The 26124-nt window shown below is 39.1% G+C and overlaps 1 protein-coding gene across 6 annotated transcripts in view; it reads left to right on the top strand.

Moving 5' to 3' along the window:
- Positions 1-26124, top strand: part of RNGTT (RNA guanylyltransferase and 5'-phosphatase) — a 355704-nt gene that overhangs the window by 164752 nt on the left and 164828 nt on the right. For all 6 annotated transcript variants that reach the window (XM_012523691.4, XM_058307139.1, XM_071218594.1 and 3 more), the window contains one exon: positions 25479-25547. In XM_012523691.4, coding sequence (XP_012379145.3) covers positions 25479-25547 — 69 coding nt within the window. The remainder of the gene's footprint in view (positions 1-25478; positions 25548-26124) is intronic.

Below are 26124 nucleotides of genomic sequence, written 5' to 3'. Positions count from 1 at the left end.
TGCCCATTTTAAAATTGGGTTGTCTTTTTGTTGAGTTGTAGTTCTCTTTATAATCTGGCTATCAGAGCCTTTACAGATATATGGTCTGCAATTACCTTTTTCCATTTTATATGTTGTTTTTTCACTTTCTTGATAATGTCCTTTGATGTACAAAAGTTTTTCATTTTGGGAAGCGGACATCGCTCAACTGGTAGAATGCCTACCGTATAGGAGGTTCAGGGTTCAAACCCAGGGCCTCCTGGCCCATGTGGTGAGCTGGCCCATGTGCAGTGCTGCTGTGTGCAAGGAGTGCCATGCCATGCACATGTGTCCCCTGCGTAGGGGAGCCCCGTGCTCAGGGAATGTGCCCTGCAAGGAGAGCCGCCCTGTGCAAAGAATAAAGTGCAGGCCACCCCGGAGTGGCACTGCTCACATGGAGAGCTGATGCAGCAAGATGATGCAACCAAAAAGAAACACAGGTTCCCGGTGCCACCGAGAATGCAAACGAACACAGAAGAACACACAGCGAATGGACAAAGAGAGCAGCAGACAATGGGGGTGGAAGGGTTGGGGGAAGAGGAGAGAAATAAATAAAATAAATCTTTAAAAAAAAAAGGTTTTAATTTTGATGAAGTCCATTTTATCATTTTTTTCTTTTGTTGCTTATGCTTTTTGTGTCATATCTACGAAATCACTACCAAGTCCACAATATTGAAGGTGCCCCCTATGCTTTCTTCTAGAAGTTTTATGATTTTAGCTCTTACATTTAGGCCTTTGATACCTTTAAATTTAATTTTTGTATAAGGTATGAGGTAGCGGTCCAACATCATCCTTTTGAAGGTAGATATCCAGTGTTCCCTGTGCCATTTGTTGAAAATACCATTCTTTCCTTATTGAGTGAACTTGGCACCCTTGTATAAATTAATTGGCCATAGATATATGAGTTTATTTCTCCTGATTATTTTTAGACTCTTCAAACTCCAGATGATAAACTCGGAAGGGCTGGGTACTGGCCAACTTTCTTTAGTTTCCTTTTATTTAATAGAGCTGAATCCACTAGCCTCAGGGAAGCCCTCCAGTGTGATGATGATGATGATGATGACAATGGGGACGATGTTATAATTAGAAAATTTTACAGGTTTTCTATTTGGGGTGATGGAAAAGTTTTGTAGTGGATGGTGGTGATATAAAACATTGTGATTCTAATTAACAGCATTGAATTACATATTTGAATGTGGTTAAAAGGGGAAATTTTAGGTTGTATATATAGTACTAGAATAAAAAATTTTAAAAACAACAAACCATTGGACTATACAGCACGAACAGTAAACCCTAATGTAAAACATGAACTATAGTTAAAAGTACAATTATAAAAATGTTGTTTTATTACCTGTAACAAATGTACCACACTAGTACAAAGTGTTAATGATAGGATGATGTATGGGAACTCTGTATTTCATGTATGATTTTTCTGTAAACCTACAACTTTGCTAGTTAAGAAATTAGACTTTATCACTGGATAATCTGAAGGAGTCTGTAGATTTTCTTTGTTATAAATAAGTAAGTACAACCCTGAGAATAAGCAATCTTGTGGCTCTTAGGGCTTATATCCTTTCCATGTTGGATGGGCTAAGTACACGGTGAGAGAGTGACCTATTGGAATATGTCTGGTGATTAGTTTAAAACAATGATGAGTTTAGCAGTTGGTTATTATAAAGATGAATGAGATAAAGTAGAAGAGAATGTCAGTAAAGTTGAAAAAGGTTAGGAACTTGTACACTCTGATGCTTGATGGATTGTCCACATGGATACTGGCAAGATGATGGTATATAGGAAGAAGAAGACCATGACTCAAGTGCTAAAGTTCTTGTTGAAAGAAGTTTCTAGGAGTTTGTTATCTCAGTTTGAATAAATAGGGTTAAGGTTGGTGTGGTAAGGTAAGGTGGATATGGCTGTCAAAGTATTAGGTCTCTACACAAATGTAAAAAGTAAATTCTTGGAAGTAGCATTAAATTGCTAAGAGAATGCAGACCCCACAGTTTGACCAGGAGTTATATGGAACATGTATTTAGGTTGCAGAAACTCTTACAGCACCAGTTTCAGAACTTGCCCTTTACATTCTTTTTTCTTGGAGCTCTTTAACTCATGATCCCTACCTTTTCTTCTCTGTTACTCTATGTTAGTGTAATAGACTCTTCCGTTTTGAAGTTTCTCTTAAGGTTCTTCTCTTTTACCTCTAGCTCATTAGAGATCCTAAGAAGAAATTTTTGGGAAAAAAAAAAGATAATTCACATTGCTCACTTTATCTTCTGGAAAAATTTAAATGTTTTAATGTACTTTTTGGGGGTACTTAAGGTTAGGAATAGCACTATTCTAGGTATTAAATAATTTGGTCTAGTTATCACAGATGCAATAATTGTTTATTCAGAGTTAGAATCTTTCAATAATTTGCCATGTTTGTTGAATTATAAGCTAAAAGGAAGTTAAGTTGAAGATATTAATGGAATGGTAGTATTATAACTATTGAAACTATACTGTGAACACACTGTTATCCATTAGCAAACAAATGTTCTTAACAATAGCCTACGTTTTTCTATTTACTCTGAACTTGAAAGAGAAGTGTATTGTCATATAAACAGTTTGAGAGATACTTTGTCTATGTAGAAAAGAAATATTAAATATTGCATAATCATATTACTGATATTACAAGAGACCAACTTAATTTCATTAAAATTATTCTCAGAATGTATTATATCCAAATTTATTTTTGGCCTGTTAAGTAAGGTTTTTGCAGCACAATGACAAAAAATTTTCATTTGTCTTACCATGCTCATGATGAATTGGTTGCTAATTTCATAGTCTCATTTCATCAGTAAATATGCATTAGTCTTTAAACTGACTAGATTTGGTTTCACACCGACAAAATAGAATTAAATTATTCTTCGGACTGACCTGATGCCTCAAAAGTTACCATTGACTTTTTTATGTTTGTGTATTTGGCTATATTTTTCAGTATTTAAAGATACTCAGCAACAATTAGACATGATTCTTCAGTTGGATAAAAGAAAATAAAATGTTCAATATTGAATCATTTTTATACTTTTACAGATAGAGTGATTTAAATATAGTAGAGGAAATTGGCTTAAATCGTGAGGGAGGGGAAGCAGTAGGATGGTGTGGCAGTTTCAGATTATTTATAAATTCCAAAAAGAGAGATTATGTTTGTAAACTGGTCTGTTTTTCAGGGTGTGATCCCCTTTGATTGTATTAGATTCAGCTGAGATGTTTTTGATTAAATTATGTTAAGATTAGGGCTTTGCTTCAACCATGTTAGTAGGGTGTAACTCAGGTTAAGTCCCCACCCCCTTCATGGGCTGATACAAATGGACACTCACTCAAAAAGACACAGAAGAAGATACATGAGCTAAGAGAAAGAGCTCCATAGATGCCAGAGGAGAGAACTTTGTCATGACACAGAAGGGTAGAGAACCTTGATCCTGCAACCCCCAGAGGAGAGAAAGGACCTAAGCAGCCTACAACTGAGATTGGAAGAAACGGCCCACAGCAGCCTTAGGAAGAAGGAAGGAGAGACCAGGCAGAGAGACCTCTTCATCTTGCTTCCACAAGTGGCAGCTAAACTGAGTAAGAAAATTCTTCTTATGGTACCTTGAATTGGACTCTTCAGGGGTTTATAACTGTAAGCTCTTACCCCTAATAAATACCCTTTAAAAAAGCCAACAGATTTTTGGTCCTTTGTATCAGAACTTCTTTGGCTAATATAGATGGTCATTTATTGTTTAGGTTCAGATTTGGCATATTAGCTGAAGGAAATACGTAGGCCTAAAGTGATAATTAATTTCACTTGTTAACTTGGCTAGGCTATGGCGTCCAGTTGTTTGGTCAAAGAAGCACTTGCCTGAATTTACTGTAAGAATATTTCATGGATTTAAATCATCAGTCAGTTGTATGGGTCATTACATCTACAGTCAGCAAAGGAGATACCTTCATGAAGTCTTTAAAGGGAGAACTCATGAGTTCAGCAGTGAGAAAAAAGACTTTATATTTTTATATTTAGACAGATAGCTTCACCTAGGGAATTAATGAAAACCATCATTTGAGTTCCCACCTTGTAGCTGCCCTACGGAATTTGGACTTGCTAATCCCCATGGTTACATGAGCCAATTACTGTAATCTCATAATATTTGCAATCTATTTATAATTTATTGTTTCTGTTTCTGGAGAACCCTGGCTAATGCACCTAAATTGCTAGTTGCTTTGAGAGAACATGTGATATAATCCAGGGTGGTTTTTGTTTTTTAAAAACATAGGTGGGGACATCCAGCAAGATGGCAGTGGAGTAAGGAGCTCCTAGAGTTTAGCTCCTGCTATAGGTCATGCAGTAAATATCCAGAGCTATCTGGAATTAGCTGAAGCACCTGTTTGGGGGATCCAGAGGACCAGAAGAGCATCCTGCAACAACTTTGAAGGAATGACAGAAGGAGACTGGTCATCTGCAGAGAAGATTCATAAGTAGAGCGCTCCATGACATGGAGGCTGGTGCCCATCCTCCACTGGAGGCACAAGCCACTTCGGGACCTGTCCCATGGCTGAAATTGAAAGCTCCATTCCCAAAAATGGGGGAGGAAGAGACAGTTGGGCACACCAACTTCAGCTACTGATGAGTAAATTCAGTAGACTAAAGTACAGTACTAAGAACAGCTGAAGTTTGAACCTGTCCAAGTCAGAAAGAGGCTGGTAGCTGCCGTCTTAACTTTGCACCTGGCACCAGGGGAAGCGGGGCAAATTGAAAATCACAGTGCTGGTAGGGATCGGCTTCTTTCCACCCAGATGAGATTGCAGCTGTAGCCTAAGCCCTAACCCCACCTCTGGCAGGGAGGAGGCTGGCAGACCCTGCACCAACCTATCTAGGTAACTGCAAGTATCTTTGGTGGGCACAGAATGAATAATCGGAAATCTACCAGGGCAACTGTGGTCATCTTGGACCCGCACTACATAGATTGCTGCCTACACCTGCAGCTCTATCCCTTCCCCAGGTAGAGGAGAAAGAGGTGTGAAGCTTTATCAGTCTCTCTGGAAAAACTTCCAGCCAAGAATCTTATATCTGGTAAGATTTTCTTTTAAAAACGAGGGGGAGATTAGAATATTCACAGATATACAGATACTTAGATAATTTCAAACCAAGAGACCAGATTTTCAGGAAATACTAAAGGGTGTATTAGAGCCTGAAAAGAAAAGACAGGGTAGAGAGGCCTGGACGAAAGTCTAGAAATGAAGATTATATCAATAAAAGTAACTAAAAGTGACAAAAGAGTGGTGAAAGTAAAACATGACAGATAAAACAAAAAAAGGAATAAACTTAACCAACAATGTAAAGCACTTGTATTGAGAAAACTGCAACACAATGTTAACATTAAAAAAAGGCCTAAGTAACTGGAAGAACATTCTGTGCTCACAGATTGGAAGACTAAATATCATTAAGATGTCAATTCTATTCAAATTGATATACAGATTCAATGAAATCCCGATAAAAAATTCCACCAGCATTTAAAAAAATAATTGAAGGGGGGGTGGGGAAAAAAATAAAAAAATAATTGAGAACACAATTATATTTATTTGGAATGGTAAGTGGTCCTGAATAGCTAGAAACATCTTAAAAAGGAAAAGCAAACTCTCATCTTCAGACTTTAAATCATATTGCCTAGATATAGTGGTAAAAACAGTGTGGTATTGGCATAAAAACAGACACATAGACCAATGGAACCAAATTGATGGTTCAGAAAGAGACCCACATATGATCAAGTGATTTCTGACTAGCCTGTCAAACCCACACAGCTCGGGCAGATTGGTCCATTCAACAAATGGTGCTGAAAGAACTGGATATCCATAGCCAAAAGAAGGAAAGAGGACTCCTATCTCACACCTTATGCAAAAGTTAACTCAAAATGGATTAAAAACCTGAAAATAAAAGCAAGAACATAAAACTTCTAGAAGAAATTATAGGAAAATATCTTCAAGACCTGGTGGTAGGTAGTGGTTTCTTAAAGGACATAAGAGGAGCACTGAGGTGGGCTATGGATGTTTAATATATGTAGAAGTTTTAACTAGCTTTACTTTAAAATGTGGAAATGTATAGAGTGAATGGTAATAGTGAATAACAGCTGGTTTATAAATGGGGATGTAGCTGAAAATGGTAGTCTAGGTATGTGAATGCCAGTTGACAGAATGCTTGAGAATAATCTAGGAACTGAATACCACAGTAAATGAAGAGGTGGATAAGAGTTGTAGTTGATGGTACAGATGCAGGAGTGTCCTTTGTGAACTAGAGTATCACTACTGTGAGGTAGGAAAAATACAACTGGAGTGACCTATGGACTGTAGTTAGCAGTAATAATATAATATTCTTCTATCTATGCCTAAGATGTACTGTTGATAATAGGGCAGTATGGAAAATGTGTGCTAGATGTACAGTATGGATGTGGTAACAATCAGATGTTATTATCTGTAACAAATGTTTGATGACAGTTATGGTGTGTTGCTAGAGGGGTGTTGTTTGGGAGTTCAGCCACATGTGCATGATTGTTTTGTAAGTTTACAATTTATTTCATAAAAATATATTTAAAAAATAATGGGTGGATTTGAGGAAAAACACACCAATTATAAGATAAGGACTATAATTAGTAGTGAGATTTTGTCTGTATTCTTTCATATTTTATAACAACCATCTCACAATAATTCAAGGTGTTGGTAGAGGGTTGATGTATGAGTCCTCTATATGATGTTATGCATGTTTATTTTTTAAGTTCACAACTTTTACTATATACTATATTGTTTATATATCTTCATATATAAATGAGATAAAGATAATTATAGGGTGAGTTGGGGGAAAATACTTTGGTTAGTGGTAATATTTTGACAATGGTCTTTAATCATCCAGATGCAGGACATTATATATGCGGTGGCTTGCTCTGTCGGTGGCGGTGGGGTCTGGCTGCGGACGAGGGGTCGGTCCAGCAGCAGACGAGGGGTCGGTCTCACAGGGGTTGCGCAGTTCAGCTGACGGGGTCGCCTGGAGAAGCCGGCGACGAAGGGGTCGCCCGGAGAAGCAGGCGACGAACTGGGGACAAGGGAGGCCAGGCCCTTGTTGGGGGCTCTCAGGACTGGAGGGCGCACGGCAGAAGAACTACCGCGGAGACGAGGTAAACACGCAGGTCCAACTGTATTGAGGAAGTGGCTACAGTCTTATAGGGGCTGGGGAAGGCTGATTGGTCGAAGCTTATGCCATGTTCTGATTGGTTGCCGCAAGCAGTTACTGGGGAGAAAGGTCAGTGGGAGGTACTGGAAGGGGGAGGGGTGGTGGTTAGGGATTGGCTGTTGCTGTTGCTGGGGGAAGTGGCAGGGTTTAGGGATTGGGGGCTGCTGTTGCTGGGGTAGAGGGCAGACTTGAGTTTCCCGCCTTGCGCCTGGCTGTTGCTGCTGTGGGGGGGGAGGGGGAGGCAGACTGGCATTTTCCGCCCTGCGCCTGTGCAGGGAGAAAGCAGAAGGGTGTTGCCTCATAAGGCATCGTGTGGCGCTATCCGGGAGGAGGGGCGGCCGCGGAAGCATGGCTGCCGAGAAGGGGAGACCCGAGGGCACTCTGCGCCCATGCCGAGCTCCCTTCAGGGGTGGCGGTGAGTCCGACCAGCCACCCTATTATGGGGGCAGCGGCTTGGAATTAGGCCTACCGCGGCCGCTCCCCCGCCAGGCCAGCAAACCACACTTCAGCCCGAGGGGTGACCACAATATATCCTGCCATAATCCACTTAATGGACTGGGAGGGAATGTAAACTACAACGTAAACTATAATACATGCTGTGTACCAGTGCTCCAAAATGTACTTATCAAGTGCAGTGAATGTACCACACTAATGAAAGAAGTGGTTGATGTGGGAGGAGTGGGGGGTGTGGGAAATGGGATATGTGGGAACCTCTTATATTTTTTAATGTAACATTTTATGTCATCTGTGTATCTTTAAAAAAAAGATTAAAAAAATGAAAAAAAAAAGTTTAACAACAATGCTAAGTATTGATGGTAAGGTGAATTATGAGAGTCCTCTATGTTATATATGTTTGTGAGTTCACAGCTATTACTCTACACTTATTGTTTATGTATGTTTATGTATGAGTGATATACTTCAATAAATTTTAAAATATGCAAAAAACACAAAAACGTATGTGGGAAGCAGATGTAGTTCAAGTGGTTGAGCTCCTACCTCTGACATGGAAGGTCTCAGTTTCAGTTCCCCGTGTCTCCTGAAAAAACAAAACAACAAGCAAACGAATGAAAGAACTAACTCTGGGAAACCAGTGTGGCTCAGTGGTTGAGTGCTGGCTTCCCACATATGAGTTCCTGAGTTCAATTTCTGGTCCCTGGTACCCAAAAAAACAAAATGCCAAACTAAAGAAAACTGTGTTTAGGTTTTTTTTTTTTTTAAATAAAAATCCTTTTTTGCAACCAAGTAATGAGTAAAGCTGAAGTTTCCCATGGGGTTTCTGTTTTCTATAAAAACAGAATCTGTACTCCTGATATGTTGAATGACTAAAATCTATATTTACATGTTCAATCACTTGCCTTCATAAATTCTTTAGACCTTATACCCCTAATTAGCATTCACAGTTTGTCCCAGGTGTACCCAGATGTGTTATTAGCTATTAATAATTCATACTTATCCGTTTTAGTGAATTAAAATATGCTGAGAGATTTATTTTGCAGTGAGATAAATTATGCTTTTCTATCTACATCTTGTTTAGAAAGAAGGAGGAGTAAAAAGGTTCTCCAGGCTGAGATTTAGTCCCAAGATCTCTCTTAAATCCATGATAGAGCCCAGAAAGAAAAGAAAATCTTATGCTGATATTGAACAAATGAGTAAGTGGACTGTGAATGGTGGGAGCCAGGTTTCTCATTGTTGATAGGTTATGATAAGCAAGGTGGAATGCCAGAATAAACTATGTGATACTGAATTAGAGTCAGTGATATCAGTATTCACTAATGTTTAGTGTAAACTAGGTACAGACATGATTCTGGATGTGTGTGTATATACAGGTTGGTATACATAAACATATTTCTTAGCTCTCTCCACTGAGAAGACCTTGAAGCAATGGTAGCTCAGTAGCAATGAGCATACCCATTGCCAAGATCTTGGTTTCTAATACCATTATTCCAATAAAAGGAACCAAGGCACTTTGGAGAAATGGCTTATTCTAGGGCTGGGTAGGAGATATACAAGCTGAACATGGATCAGGTTGTGCCCTGTATTAGTCAGCCAAAGGGGTGCTCCCAGATACCAGGCCATAAAGCATAAGTCATTTCCCTCACCAAAGTCTATTTTCACGTGTTGGAGCCAGATGGCTGCTGATGTCTGCGAGGGTTCAGGTTTCCTTGACTCCTCTCTTCCCAAGCGTTGCTTCTTTCCAGGCTTAGGGTTCCTCTCTTCCCGGGGCTCCAGCTTAAGGCTTCGGCATCAAACTCCAACATCAAAACTCCACATCAAAAACCCTTAACTCTGTCCTTTGCCATGCCTTTTATTTGTGATCCCCACTCACCAAGGGGCAGAGACTCAGTGCCCAAATGATGTGACCCAGTCAAAGCCCTAATCAAAACTCAGTCACATCCAGGTACAGACCAGATTACAAACATAATCCAATATCTATTTTTGGAATTCATAACTATATCAAACTGGTACATAACCCCAAAGGAAGGAAGTACTCAAATAACAAAATGACGGGGCATGTTAAAGGGACACAGGAGCCAATTAAAAAGTGTTCCTTATAGGCAAGGCTGAAATATAAACTGAGCAACAAAATAAATAATGTAGTACTGGATTAGAACTCAAAGTATAAAATACATATCCATGAATCTTTATACATATAAATAAAAGATTGAATAAATAGGGAAAAGAGACAAAGAACCTATATAGAAGGATTCCAAATAATTTATGTAGATACTACTGTCAAAGAGGTAGAGTTTAATTCCTCACACCCTGAGTATGGGCTGAACTTAGTGATTTGCTTTCAATAAGTAAATTTAAAAACATACATTCAAAAACCATATTGTATTCGTCTGCCAAAGGGGTGCTGATGCAAAGTACCAGAGACCTGTTTGCTTTTATAAAGGGTATTTATTTGGGATAAAAGCTTACAGTTACAAGGCTTTCTTACCAAAGCCAGTTGCCCCGTGTTGAAGCAAGATGGTCACTGATCTCTGCAAAGATTTGGGTTTCCTCTCTGAGCTTCATCTCTCAGCTGTCAGCTGGCATAGCACTTGTCTTTCAGGGCTTCCTCTCTCTCCTGGCATAGGGCTCGTTCTTTCTGGGCCTTCTATACAATCTCATTTGTTCTAGTCTCTTCCCAAAGTCAGCTGCAAACTATCAGGCAAATGGCTCATCTCTCCCTGGGGCTCCAGGATCAAAATTGACAGAACTCTCTCTCTTTCCATATGTTTTCTTGAGCAAGTGTCTGTGTGTTTAAGCCTACCAAGGGGGCAGGGACTCAATCTGAGTTACCTGGTGTAGCCCAATCAGAAGCCCTAAATTGATTTTATCAAGTAAACTTAACAGGTAATTTAATCAAGAGCCCCTCAATTGAATCCAATATAATGAAAGGGTATTATACCCAGAAGAATAGATTAGTTTACAAACATAATCTTTTTGGGATTCACAAAAATCTCAAACTTTCACACATATGTATATACGTATGTCCCTCACTCCCTCCCTCTTGTTTTTAATAAGATGACCAGAAGATATCAAGAATGTAGCTTTTAGTCCCAGGTGACTGATATGTACATTACATTTTTTGCTGGATGAGAAGAAAGGGTTTAAATGAAACCCACATCTATCTCTGGAATTCCTATTAGCCATATTAGATTAGAATTGTCTGTGCTAAAGAGTGCCTAGGGTGCTGCCTTTGTATTTGAATATGTTTTTAGAGCTGTAGTAGGCTAAAACTCATCTGTTGGTGGTTCAGATCTAGGACTATATTCATTAACCAAATTTAAGGATTGAATTCATAGTTCTATTGGTGACTTGTACATGAATATTTTCAGGTTTTTCACATTATTTGGAAATGACTGTTTTCCCGCAGACCTGCTCTCTCCACACCTCCGTCTTTTAGGCAGTGATTACATTCAGGAAAGAATGACATTGAAGTTTTAAATATCCACACACTTACAATAGTTGACCTTTTCTAAATCCTGATAAATTTAAATCAGTGTTTTGTTAAAATGTAATTCAAATAAATTTTATTACTGATGTTTACCATGATCTGGAATGTTACTATAAACAGAAACTTGAATGTTTCAGTTTCACATATTTAAAAGTAATAAGCTTGGAATATCACTGTTATTGGTTAAAGTGATTTTCCAATCCCTAAAATATACGTTGCTTTTTCCTACCTTGAAAACCAGTATTTTGTTTAAAAAATACCATTGTATGCCACAGGTTTCTTTCACTGTTTCTATCCATTTTTCTCATTTGCAAAGATTTTAATTTCTTTCACTGTTTTTTATCCTTTTTCTTCCTTTTTGCATGTCCTTAGAATTCTAGTCAGCCTAGGGAATGTGAATGCACATACATTTTCACAATAATGTATATACATGTATACCCCATTATAAGTATGACTCAATAAGTTGAAGTAGGATGGGGCTTTTCTGGGACAGAAAGTATAAGTAGATGCATGAAAGAGAGTAAATAACTTTACATTGGCTATAAGAGGATAATGGTAGTAAAATTAATGAAAACAAATATTCTTTAAAGGTGATATATAAAATCCAGTGAACCATGGAACTAATATGCTGGATTAAATTGTTGATTAATGCTTATTGTTGGGAAGCAGACTTGGCCCAGTGGTTAGGGCATCCGTCTGCCACATGGGAGGTCCGCGGTTCAAACCCCGGGCCTCCTTGACCCGTGTGGAGCTGGCCCATGCGCAGTGCTGATGCATACAAGGAGTGCCGTGCCACGCAGGGGTGTCCCCTGCGTAGGGAGGCCCCACGCGCAAGGAGTGCACCCCCCCTAAGGAGAGCCGCCCAGCGGGAAAGAAAGTGCAGCCTGCCCAGGAATGGCGCCGTACACACGGAGAGCTGACACAACAAGATGACGCAACAAAAAGAAACACAGATTCCCGGTGCTGCTGACAACAAAAGAAGTGGATAAAGAAGACTTTCACATTTGACATTCTGATTAATACGTGTTTTGGTGTTGGTCTATTTGGATTTATTTGTATGGAAGTACATTGTGCTTCTTGGACATGGATATCTATGTCCTTCAATAGTGTTGGGAAATTTTCTACCATTATTTCTCCAAATATTCCTTCTGCCTCATTTTCCTTCTCTTCTCCTGGGATACCCACGACATGATGTTTGCATGTCTCTTCCTGTCATTTAGTTTCCTGAGACCTTCTTTAATTTTTTCCATTCTTTCTTCATCTGTTCTTTTGTATGTCTCCTTTCGGAGGCCATTTCTTCAAGCTCACCAATACTTTCTTCTGCCTCCTCAAATCTGCTATTATATGATTTTAGTGTACTTTTAATTTCATTTATTGTGCCTTTCATTCCCTCAAGATCAGCTGTTTTCTGTGTATGCTTTCAAATTCTTCTTTGTGCTTATCCAATGTCTGTTTTTTTTAAAGAAGATTTATTTATTTATCCCATTCCTCTCTCGTTTGCATTTCCTGTCTGCTTTCTGTGTCCATTCTCTGTGTGTTTTTCTGTGTATACTTGTCTTCTCTTTAGGCGGCCCTGGGAACCGATTCTGGAACCTCCTGGATTGAGAGAGCAGTGCTCTATCTTGCGTCATCTCAGCTCCCTGGTCTGCTCAATCTCTTATTGTCACTCCTCTGTGTCTCTTTTGTTTGTGTCATCTTGCTGAGCCAGCTCTCTGTGGGGCCAGCACTCCATGTGGGACAGTACTCCTGCACAGGCCAGCTCTCCTGCATGGGTCAGCACTCCATTCTAATCAGCAGTCTGTGTGGGCCAGCTCGCTGTGCAGGCCAGCTGGCTTTCACTAAGAGACCTCGGGAATCAAACCTGGACTTCCTATATCATAGGGAGCCCAGTCACTTGAGCCACTTCCACTTCCCCCAATGTCTTCTTAATATCCTTAATCTCTTTAGCCATCTCATTAATTTATTAAGGAGATTTGCTCCTTTACGTCATCTGGAGGCTTATCTCGTTCCTTTGACTGGGCCGTATCCTCCTGTTTCTTGGTGTGGATTGTAATTTTTCATTGCTATCTTGGCATCTGGCTTACTAGATGTATTTATTCTGGGTGTAATTTCTCTCTTTATTTTTTGGCTCTCTTTCCTTTTCTCCCTTCTGGTTGTGTAGTAGGAGCCAAGGATGTAATTGGTGCTATAAGCTGTGGAGGCTCAAGCTGCCCTCATTGCCCCAGGGACATGAAGCTTCTCCCAACTTTCCCCTTTGCCAGGGGTAGGGACAGAGCCACAGTCCTGTATAATTCCCTGTTGTGCAGGCCTAGGCTGTAGTTGCCCAGAGAGACTGATGAAGCTTCATGCCCTTTCTTCCCTGCCTGGGGTGGGGATGGAGCTGCAGGTGTCGGCAACAATCTATGTTGTGAGGTCCAAAATGACTGCAGTTACCCCAGGAGACTTCTGACTATTTAGTCACTGACTGAATGTATCTGCAGAATGTACCTGCACTTCACCCAGATATTCTGGTGTAGGGCCTGCCAGTTTCCTCCCTACTAGAGGTGGAGCTGAAGCCTAGGCTACACTTTCAGGCCAATCTGTGTGAAAGAAGCTGGTCCCTGACATCACTGTGATTTTCAGTCATCCCAACTTCCCCTCATGCTGGGGATGGAGTAAAAATGGCAGCTCCCGGTCCCTTTCTTACTGGGACAGGTTCAAATCTTAGCTCTTCTTAGGGTTACACTTCAGCCAGCCGAATTTTCTAATCAGTAGCTGAAGCTGGTGGTCAACCGTCTCTTCCTCCCCTGGTTTGGGGAAGTGGAGCTTCCAGTTGGAGCCATGGAGTAGCTTTTGAGGTAGCTTGTTCTGCCTGTGGAATATGGGCACTGGCCTCTGTGGGGTGGAGTGCTCTACTTACAAATCTTCTCTGCAGATGGGCATTCTCCTCATTCCTTCCTTTCAAGGATGTTGCAGGATGCTCTTTTGGTCTCTTGGAGCCCCCAGAAAATTACTTCAGATAGTTCTGGGTGATTACAACTGCCCTCCAGCATGAGCTGACTCTAGGAATTCCTTACTCTTTTGCCATCCTGCTGGTTGTCTCCCAGAAGGGTGTAATTTTTAAAGCACTTTTATCAATATATAGTCACATACCATACAGTCCATTCAAAGTGTACAATCAGTGGCTCTCAGTGTAATTACAGAGCTGTGCATTCATCATCCCAATAGATTTTAGAACAGTTTCATTGGTCCAGAAAGAAAAACCCCATACACCTAATGCAAAACATAGACTATAGTTAACAGTAATATTTTAATGTTTTTTAACAACTGTAACAATGGTACCACCAATGCTAAGTGTCGGTAATGGGGGTGGGGTAAAATGGGTATGGAGTAGGAGGATTTTAATGTTTGTTTTCAAGGAAGTTGGGACTTTCTCCTGTTTCTTCCTGTCTTGCTCTTAATTTTTCTTGTGAATCCTTATACAAGCCTGTGAAAAAGAGCTAGCGAGTAAGTGTGAACCTCTTTTGTATTTGGGTCTTCTATGGTATAAATGGCTATACCTGCCCACACATGGTTTTCTAGAATCAGTAACATGTTCAGTTATTTTTTTCATACGCACTTTAATGGTTGCCACTTGCTCCTATGCTTCCCCAAAGGTAAATCAGTTCATATTACTTACCCTTCCTTAAAGAGGCTTGGAATTCAATTTACTTGATTGCTTTGAGTCTTCCTTCTCTGATGGCTTTAAACAGTGCTTTGACTTTTTCTTATTGTTAGGGTGAAAACAGCATTTTTAATTTTTTTTTATATCAAGTGAAAGTAGAACTTTCCCTTAAAACCACCCCTTTAAGGATAACTTTAAAGAGTGAAACACTTAAAGATTATGAATATAAAGCAGTAGAATGAATGAGGGGGGAAAGAGCTGTCCTAATGTTATTCAGTCGGTTTTTGACAGTAATGCCTGGAGTTCATTTTCCTCTTTTAAAATTTATTTATAAGAAATTAGTACTTTTAATCCATATTGCATTTTTCTTAGGCAAATTTTCTCATATAGCTAGGTCACTTAAATATATGAATGAATTTTATTGAGCAGTTTACTCAGTTCAGAGAGCTCTTGGAGACAAATGTATGAATCTAAGAACTGTACTGAAATTCATGTCCATTTGGCCAAACTCTAGATAATATGGTTCTAAGAGGCCCAGTTTGCTAGCTCTCGTGTTCTTATTACTGTGATTTTTTGGGAAAAGTCAAAACAAAAAAGAAAGCTGCAAGAATACTATAGTTTTAAGGAAATGTAAATTGTATCACTGATATGGAAACAGTGGCCACAGGAATTGCTGAGGGCAGGGAGAGGGAAGAAGAAATATGATATGGGGGCATTTTCGGAACTTGGGGTTGTCCTGGATGATATTGCAGGGACAGATGCAGGACATTAGATAACCTGCCATAACCCACTGAATAGCCTAGGGGAGAGTGTGAACTACAGTGTAAACTGTAATCCATGCAGTCTAGCAGTGCTCCAAAATGTATTTGCCAAACGCAATAAATGTGCCACACTGATTAAAGAGGTTGTTGATGTGGGAGGAGTGGGGCGGGAGGGGAGTGGGGTATATGGGAACATCTTATGTTGTTATTTATATTTAAAGATTTATTTATTTCTCTCCCTGTCTCCTGTGTCCATTCAATGTGTGTTCTTTTGAATCCTCTTGCATTATCTGGTGGCACTGGGAGACTGTGAGTCTTTTTTGTTAAACTTGCTGCATCAGCTCTCCATGTATGCAGTGCTACTCCTGGGCAGGCTTTGCTTTTTTCATGCGGGGCGGCTCTCCTTGAGGGGCACACTCCTTGCGCGTGGAGACCCCTACACGGGGATGCCCCTGTGTGGCATGGCACTCCTTGTGTGTGGCAGCAGCACTGTGCGTGGGCCAGTTTACCACACTGGTCAGGAGGCCCTGGGCATCGAACTCTGGACCCTCCGTATGGTAGAGAGACGCTCTGTCAGTTGAGCCACGTCCGCTTCCCTTATATTTTTTAATGTAATCATTTTGTGTGATCTATGTATCTTTAAAAAGAAGACAAAAATTTTTACTAAAAAAAATCTCAAAATGGTCATAGGCTTAAACAGAAACTAGAATGGCTCTTACTTTTCTATTCCTGAGCTGCTCTGAATTTAGAGAAATTTACAGATTTTGATGAATGAAATGGTAGAGAAGATGAAATCACAGTTTGGGAGGAGAATCACAGATTTTGTTACATGTGAAATAGACACAAAATTTTGGCTATTGCTTTTGGAATGCAAACATCCCTGTTAGTAAGTGATTTTAAAAGGCTAAGATTATGATAAATGGACATAGCATATCCAGTATTTTGGAGACAGATTGTCTCAGAACTATCCTGACTTTTCTGTCAGTTGGCTAGACTATGGATAATGTAAAATTGCTTGCTTTTGTGAAAGTATATTCTCTTCTCTTCCCTGAAATCCAGAAATCAAAGTTTAGGACCTCCATCAGTGATACACATTCTAAGTTCTTCAAAATAGTAAAAAATATGTAGGACAAAAAAAAAACCAAACATTTAAAACTCCTCAATCAAAAGCGATGATAGTACCAGTCTTGTAACATTCTGCTCTTTATGAAAAACTGCACTGAAAAAGCTATTGTTTTTATTTTGTACAATGTGTATCTCATAATGAAATTTTCTGCTTGAAAAACTATAAAAAGATAAAAAGAAAAAGAAAAAATAGGACATAAAAGAAAGGTTAAAACATTTTCTTTGCTTGAGGGTTTTTAGAAACTATGGTAAGGTGTCTTTGGACTGTAATCCCCGTTTGAGCTATTTGGTGGCTATAAGTTCTCAGGGAATGTTTCTTTTAATCCCCTCCCACCCATCCCGTAGCAGATTTCTTTGCTGTTCCCTTCTTTGTGTATATTTTTTATTCTCTTTATTTATTACTTTCCAGGGTTTCTACTTTCGCTTTAATTTTGACCTCTGTATAGTTCTTGCTCTTTTGCTGGTTCAGCAATGCATTAGAAAAATAGGTTTTTAGTATTTTATTCATTATTTTGGTTATTGTAGTTAGGTCTGTTGTTCAAGATATCTACTTTGTCATGGAATGGATATCTTCATGTATTTTTAAAAAATCTTACAAATATATTAACCTGCATCCCTATAGATCCACCCCCCTTTGCACTTTTTTTTAAAGTTCTTAAAACTATGTATTAAGTTCTTTTTTACTTAAAAATTTTTTAAAAATTTTTTATTGAAGTATATCATTCATACATGGACACGCATAAACAATAAGTGTATTATAAGATTGTGAACTTACAAAATAAACATACATACATCACACAGGGGTCTCATTCATCACCCCTCCACCAACTGTTTGCATTGTTGTGAAACATTTGTTACAAACTCTACAAGAACATTGTCAAAATATTACTACAAACTATATTTTTCGCCCAACCCATACTATTTTTTTAAAATATATTTTTGTTACTGATATTGTGAACTTGCAAAACAATCATACAGATGTGTAGATTTCCCATACAACTCCACACTCTGGTGGAACATTTGTTACAGATTATGAGACAATATCATCAAATTATTACAACCAGTCATGGTACATAGCATACATTTGGCTCACTTTTTCCATACACTGCCATTATCAACACAGTACAGCTTTGACATTGAAGCAAGAATATTATAGTATTGCTGTTTACCACAGTCTATAGGTCACTCCAATTGTAGTTCTCCCATGTTTCTTCATATTCCCATTACCCTGCAATAGTGATGTACACCTGCTCTAGCTCACAGAAGGACTCTCTTGCATTTGTACCCTTAACAAAACTCTCAACTGCCTCTGGGTTCACTGTGTTATTCAGTCCCTAGGTTATTCTTTAGCTTTCTTTCCATTGACATTTACTTCCCCAGACTACCTTTTTCAGTCATGATCCCATTATAAACCAGTTGCTACTCACTATAATGTGTTACTATCAACTCTATCCATCTCCACACTTTTACAGTCAAGTTAATTAAAACTTCTACATACATTAAGCATCCATAGTTCTTCTCAACCCTTCTTTTATCTTTTTATAACCTATACTCTAGGTTTTAATTCCATGTGTTCATTATTTGTATTTAGTTCATATTAATGAGACCATGCAATATTTGTCCTTTTGTGTCTGGCTTACTTCACTTAGTATAATGTCTTCAAGACTCATCCATGTTATCACATATGTCCCAATTTCATTTCTTCTTACTGCAGCATAGTATTCCATCGTACATATATATCACACTTTGTTTACCCATTTGTTGTTGGATGGACACTTGGGTTGTTTCCATCTTTTGGCAATTGTGAACAATGCTGCTATGAACATTGATGTGCAGATGTCTGTTTGTGTCACAGATTTTAGTTCTTCTGAATATATTCCTAGCAGAGGAATTGCTGGATCATATGGCAGTTGTATATTTAGCTTCCTGAGGAACCGCCAAACTGTATTCCACAGAGGCTGCACCATTTTACACTCTCACCAACAGTGAAGGAGTGTTCCTCTTTCTCTACATCCTCTCCAGCACTTATTGTTGTCTATTTTTAAAATAATGGCTATTTTATGTGGTGTCAGATGATATCTCATTGTTTTAATTTGCATTTCCCTAATAGCTAGTGATATGGAACATTTTTTCATGTGCTTTTTGGCCACTTGCATTTCCTCTTTAGAGAAATGTCTGTTTAAGTCTTTTGCCCATTTCTTAATTGGATTGCTTGCTCTTGTATTGTTGGGTTGTATAATCTCTTTATATAGAATGGAAATCAAACCCTTAATGGATAAGTGGTTTCCAAATAGTTTCTCCCATCGACTGGGCTGCCTTTTCACGTTCTTGATGAAGTCCTTTGAATCACAGAAATGTTTAAGTTTGAGGAGGTTCCATTTATCCATGTTTTCTTTTGTTGATCGTGCTTTTGGTGTAAGGTTTAAGAATTCACCACCTACCACCAGGTCTTGAAGATGTTTCCCTACATTTTCTTCTAGGATATTTTTTTACTTCCTCTTATATTTAGGTCCATTTTGAGTTAATTTTTGTATAAGGTGTGAGATAGGGGTCTTCTTTCTTTCTTTTGACTATGGATACCCAGTTCTCCCAACACCATTTGTTGAATAAACTGTTCTGCCCCAACTGGGAGGGCTTGATGGGCTTGTCAAAAATCACTTGGCCATAAAGGTAAGGGTCTGTTTCTGAACTACCAGTTTGGTTCCATTGGTCCATGTGTCTATCTTTATGCCAGTACCATGCTGTTTTTACCATTGTAAAACAGGTAATATGATTTAAAGTTTGGTAATATGATTTAAAGTTTGGAAGTAAGAGTGCTCCAACCTCAGTTTTCCTTTAAGATATTTCTGACTATTCAGGGCCTCTTACCCTTCCAGATAAATTTGATAATTGTGTTTTCCATTTGCTTAAAAAATGCTGGTGGAATTTTTATTGGGATTGCATTGAATCTACAAATCAATTTGGGTAGAAATGACATCTTAATGATATTTAGCCTTCCAATCCACGAGCATGGAATGTTCTTCCAATTATTTAGGTCTTTTTTGATTTCTTTTAGCAATGTATTCATTTTTTGAAATACAAGTGTTTTGCATCCCTGGTTAAGTTTATTCCTAATATTTGATTCTTTTAGTTGCTTTTGTAAATGGAGTTTTTTTCCTGACTTCTTCCTCAGATTGTGCATCATTAGTGTATAGAAACACCATTGATTTTTGCTTATTGACCTTGTATCCTGACACTCTACTGAAATCATTAACTCTAGCAGCTTTGTTGTAGATTTTTGAGGACTTTCTAGATATACAATCATATCATCTGTGAATAGTGAAAGTTTTAATTCTCCATTTTCAATTTGGATGCCTGATTGCTCTAGCTAGAACCTCTAGCACTCTGTGGAACAACAGTGGTGACAATGGGGCATCCTTGTCTTGTCCCTGATCTCCACGGGAAAGCTTTTAGTCTTTCACCATTGAGTACAATGTTAGCTGTGGGGTTTTCATATATGGTCTTTATCATGTTGAGAAAGTTTCCTTCAATTCCTAATTTTTTGTAGTATTTTTATCAAGAAAGGATGCTGTATTTTGTCAAAGGCCTTTTCTGTGTCAATTGATAAGAACATATGATTTTTCTTCTTTGACTTATTAATGTGGTGTATTATGCTGATTGATTTTCTTGTGTTGTACCAGCCTTGCATGCCTGGTATAAAACCCATTTGATCGTAATGGATAATTCTTTTAATGTGTTATTGGATTCGTTTAACAAGTATTTTATTGAGGATTTTTGCATCTGTATTCATTAGAGAAATGGGTCTGTAATTTTCTTTTTTTTGTAATATCTTTATCTGGCTTTGGTATTAGGGTGATACTGGCTTCATAGAATGAGTTTAGTAGCATTCTTTCTTGTTCAGTTTTTTGGAAGAGCTTGAGTAAGATTGGTATTAAATCTTCTTTGAATGCTTGGTAGAACTCACCTGTGAAGCCATCTGGTTCAGGGCTTTTCATTTTTGGGAGCTGTTTGATGACTGTTTCAATCTCTTTACTTGTGATTGGTTTGTTGAGGTCTTCTATTTCTTTTAGTGTCAGTGTGGGTTGTTTGTATATTCCTAGGAATTTTTCCATTTCATTTACATTGTCTAGTTTTTTAGCATAAAGTTGTTCATAGTATCCTCTTATGATCTCTCCTATTTCTGTGGGTCAGTAATAAGGTTCCCCTTCTCATTTTTTATTTCATTTATTTGCATCTTCTCTCATTTTTTCTTAGTCAGTCTAGCTAAGGGTTTGTCGATTTTATTAATCTTGAAGAACCAACTTTTGATTTTGTTAATTTTCTCTATTGTTTTTTTTGTTTTCAATTTCATTTATTTCTGCTCTGGTTTTTGTTATTTCATTCCTTCTACTTTTTTTGTGATTGGCTTGCTGTTCTTTTTCTAGATCCTCCAGATGTATAGTTAGGTCATTGATTTTAGCTCTTCTTTTTTAATGTAAGCATTGAGGGCTATTAATTTTCCTCTCAGCACGGTCTTTGCAGCATCCCATGGGTTCTGATATTTTGTATTCTCCTTGTCGTCTGTCTGAAGATATTTATTGATTTCTCTTGAAATTTCTTCTTTGACCCATTGATTAAGAGCATATTGTTTAATTTCCATACATATATGAATTTTCCCTTTATTTGCCACTTGTTGGTTTCCAGCTTTACTACATTATGATCAGAGAAAGTGCTTTGTATAATTTTGATTTTGTTGAATTTATTGAGATCTGCTTTGTGTTCCAACATATGGTCTATCCTGGAGAAAGATCCATGAACACTTGAAAAGAATGTATATCCTGCTGTTTTGGGGTCCAGTTCTGTATATGTCTATTAGGTTTAGTCCATTTATTATATTATTCAAGATCTCTGTTTCTTTATTGATCTCCTACCCAGATGTTCTGTCTAATGCTGAGAGTGGTATATTGAAGTCTCCCAACTATTATTGTAGAGATGTATATCTCTCCCTTTGGTTTTGCCAGTTTTTGGCTCATGTAAGTTGGGTCATCCTGGTTAGGTGCATATATACTTACGATTGTTATTTCTTCCTGGTGAACCATCCCTTTTAGTAATATGTAATGCCCTTCTTTGTCTCTAATAACAGTTTTGCTTTTAAAGTCTATATCATCTGATATAAGTATAGCTACCCCAGCCTTTTTTTGGTAATTGCATGCGTGGAATATCTTTTTCCAACCTTTCACTTTCAATTTATTGGTATCTTTGGTCTAAGGTGAGTCTCTTGCAGACAACATATAGATGGCTTATATTTTCTTACCCATTCTGCCAGTCTGTGTCTTTTGATTGGGGAGTTTAATCCATTAACATTCAATGTTATTACTGTAAAGGCCGTTCTTATTTCATCAATTTCGATCTTTGTGTTTTATCTGTCATTTTATATTTGACACTTTTAGTTACTTTACGGATATAGTTGTCATTTCTAGACACTCTTCCAGGCCTCTCTCTCCTGTCTTTTCTTTTCAGGCTGTAACATTCCCTTTAGTATTTCCTGCTAAGCTGGTCTTTTTGTTATAAACTCTCTCAGTTTCTGTTTATCTGTGAATATTCTAATCTCATCCTCATTTTAAAAAGATAATTTTGCTGCGTATGAAGTCCTTGGCTGGCTGTTTTTCTCCTACAATATCTTAAATATACCACTGCCTTCTTGCTTCCATGGTTTCTGATAGGAAATTAACCCTTAATCTTATTGGGTAGTCCTTTATGTTATACGTTGCTTTACTCTTGCTTTCAGAATTCTTTGTCTTTGTTTTGGCATTTGACATTCTGATTAGTATGTGTTTTGGACTTGGTCTATTTGGATTTATTTGGATGGGAGTACATTGTGCTTCTTGGATGTGGATATCTGTGTCCTTTAAAAGGGTTGGGAACTTTTCCACAATTATTTTTTCAAATATTCTTTTTGCCCCTTTTCCCTTCTCCTTCTGGGACACCCATGATGCATATGTTTGTACGTCTCTTGCTGTCCTTTAGTTCCCTGAGACCCTGTTCAATTTTTTCCATTCTTTTCTTCATCTGTTCTTTTGTTTGCTTGCTTTTGGAGGCCATGTCTTTGAGGTCACCAATTCTTTCTTCTGCTTCCTCAAAGCTGCTGTTACATGCCTCGAGTGTATTTTTATTTTCATTTATTGTATCTTTCATTCCCATAACATCTGCTATTTTTCTGTGTATGCTTTCAAATTCTTCTTTGTGCTCATCCAGTGTCTTCTTAATATCCTTAATCTCTTTAGCCATCTCATTAAATTTATTAAGGAGATTTGTTCCAACATCTAAGATTAATTGTCTCAACTCCTTTATGTCATCTGCAGGCTTATCTTGTTCCTTTAATTGGGCCATCTCTTCCTGTTTCTTGGTATGGATTGTAATTTTTTGTTGGTGTTTCCGTATCTGGTTTGCTAGATATATTTATTCTGGGTGCAGTTTCTTCCTTTAGTTTAGGGATTTCTAATCTTTTCTCCCTTGCTGGTTGTGTAGTAGGAGCCAAGGATGTAGTTGGTGCTATAAGCCATGGAGGCTGAAGCTGCCCACGTTGCCCCAGGAAGTGATGAAGCTTCTCCCACTTTTCTCCTGTGTCAGGGGTAGGGACAGAGCTGCAGCCATGTATATCACCCAGAGACACTGATGAAGTTTCACACCCCTTCCCCCCTACCTTAGGCAGGGATGGAGCTTTAGTTTTGGCAGCAATCTATGCTGACAATCTATATGATCCAAAATGACCACAGTTGCTCAGGTAAACTCATCTATCACCAGACCCTCTCCCTGCCAGGAGTGAGAATGGACCCTCTGGAGTGCCCAACAATCTAATCTCTGTGGGCCAAATATGCCTGCCATTGCCCTGAGAGGCTGAGGGAGTACTGTCCCTTCTATCCCTTAGGGGGTGGGAACAGAACCACAAATGCTCAACAGTTCAGTCCTATAGGCTGAAAGTACCCACCGTTGCCTGGAGAGGCTGAGGGAGTACGAGCTCCCTCCTATCATGGTTCTGTGGGTGCTCAACAGTTCAGTCCCTTAGGCCAAGAATATCTGCCATTGCCTGGAGAGGCTGAGGAAACACCAGACCCCTTCCATCCTCTTAAGGCATGGGGATGGAGCCACAGGCACCCAACAGTTCAGTCCCTGTTGGCTGAAAGTACCCACTGCTGTCCAGAGAGGTTGTGAAGACACCAGACCTCTCCTATCCTATTGGGGATTGGGGTGGATTTATAGGTATCCAATAGTCCAGTCTGTGCAGGCTGAAGGTCTGCTGTTGCCCCAAAAGGTTGTGGAAAGACCAGCCCCTTTCTTTCCTATTGGGGGGTGAGGGTGGGTCCACAAGTATGCACCAGACCTGGCTGTGTGGGCGAAAAGCACCTGCAGTTACCCAAAGAGGATGAACGAACACAGTCCGTCTCTTGTCCTATTGGGGATGGAGGTGGAGCCACAGGTGCCCAACAGTCAGGGTTGTGCAGCTCAAAACTGTTGCCCTGAGAGTTTGAGGCAACATCAGCCTCCTTCAACACCAGAGGTGGAGATGGGCTCAAAGACACTCAACAGACCTGTTTGTGTGTGCTGTGAACTCCTGCCATTGCTTGGAGAGACCGAGGATATCCAGCTCCTCTCCTGTTCTCTTGGGGTGGAGGGATGCAGCCCCAGGTGTTTGACTATTCAGCCTGTGCCAGCGGAGAGCACTTGCTTTTGCCTGTAGAACCTGGTGCAGGCCCTGCCATCCACTTCTGCTGGAGGTGGACCTGGAGTCCAGGCTAGGGCTGCAGTCTGATCTTGGTGGAAAGAAGTCAGTCCCTAACTTCACTGGATTTCTGTCAGCCAGGCTTCCTCTCATGCTGGGGGGCAGAGTCAAATGGCAGCTCCCGGACTCTTTCCAGGTTGGACATGCTCAGACCCTAGCTGTCTCTAAGATTATATACCTCAACCAGCCGAGTCCACTAATCAGTAGCTGAGATCAGTGGACATCAGTCTCTTTCTCCACCATTTATGGGAAATGGAGCTTCCAACTCCAGCCACAGAAGAGCTCATGAGGCAGCCTTCCCCCCCAGAGCAGGATGGGCACCAGCCTCTGCAGCATGGCTTGTAGCTTCCCAGAGAGGTGATGGCAGGTCCCCCTGCTTCCTCCCTGTCAGAGGTGGGACTGGGGTTTAGGCTAGACCTGCATTCCAACCCAGGTGGAAAGAAGCTGGTCCTTATAAGCAGTATGATTTTCAGCCAGCGCTGCTTCCCCTCATGCCAGGGGCGGAGTCAAAATGGTAGCCACCATTTTCCCTCTGACTTGAACAGGCTCAAAGTTTTCTTGTTCCCAGGATTCTACTTCAGCCCGCCGAATCCACTAATCAGTAGCTGAAGCTGGTGCCACACTATGTTTTCCTCCCGTTTTTATTGGGGAAAATGAAACTTCGAGCTCCAACCACAGAATAGCTCCCCCGGCGGCTTGCACACCACGGGCACTGACCTCCATGGCATGGAAGGCTCTACTCATGATTCCTCTGTGCAGATGGGCAGTCTCCTCCTTTCACACTGTTGAGGATGCTGCAGGATATTCATCTCATCTCCTGGGTCCTCCAAACAGGTGCTTTAGGTAGCTCTGGGTGACCACCAACTGCCCTGTTTCACCAGCTGACTCCAGGAACTCCTTACCCTTTATTAAGGAGTTTTTATAGAGAAAGAAATTAAAATACCTTTAAAGTTACTACTGTATTTCTAAAAAATACTTGTGTATTTCTTTTATAGCTACTTGAAGGAAGTTTTGCCAAGGAAGTCAGCCATGAAATGGATGGACTTATTTTTCAGCCCATCGGAGTAAGTTCATTTGGCTGTGTTTGTGTAGGTGTGTATATATGTTTATGTGTATACATATGTATATATGTATATGTAAATATGTAAAGTACATTTCCCTCAACTTATTTCCTAAGGATTGATTACTGCTATGACAACTTCTTTTCCTTAAAGCAAATTTTTCATTATAAAATATTATATATAAAAATGTATATAATACAAACATGAATATGTATGTTTTTCACTAAGCTTAAGAATCAAATGTTGTTATTCATTACTTTTTAAGGAATTTAGCTATTAATATATCAATTTTCTTATAATAATTGGAAAATTAATGTTAACTTACATTTCTTTACTAGAAATCTACAAAAACTACATAAATTGTATTTCCTTTTTTAGCTTGATATACTTTATTAATATTTATAAAACTTCATTTTGCTGTGGGTGAGTAAAATTCAAAGATTTATCAATATTTGAACAAAAATAGATTTCTATGACTATTTAGTCCATGTTGGATTTCTGAAACCCATTGAAGAACTTTCGTCAATTTAGTGGTTAGGTATGTTTGGAGTAAATTGTGGACAAATGAAGAGGATGGATG

This window comes from Dasypus novemcinctus, chromosome 11, assembly GCF_030445035.2.
Source record: "Dasypus novemcinctus isolate mDasNov1 chromosome 11, mDasNov1.1.hap2, whole genome shotgun sequence".
Taxonomy (NCBI): Eukaryota; Metazoa; Chordata; class Mammalia; order Cingulata; family Dasypodidae; genus Dasypus; species Dasypus novemcinctus.
This window is presented reverse-complemented; position numbering and strand designations above follow the sequence as displayed.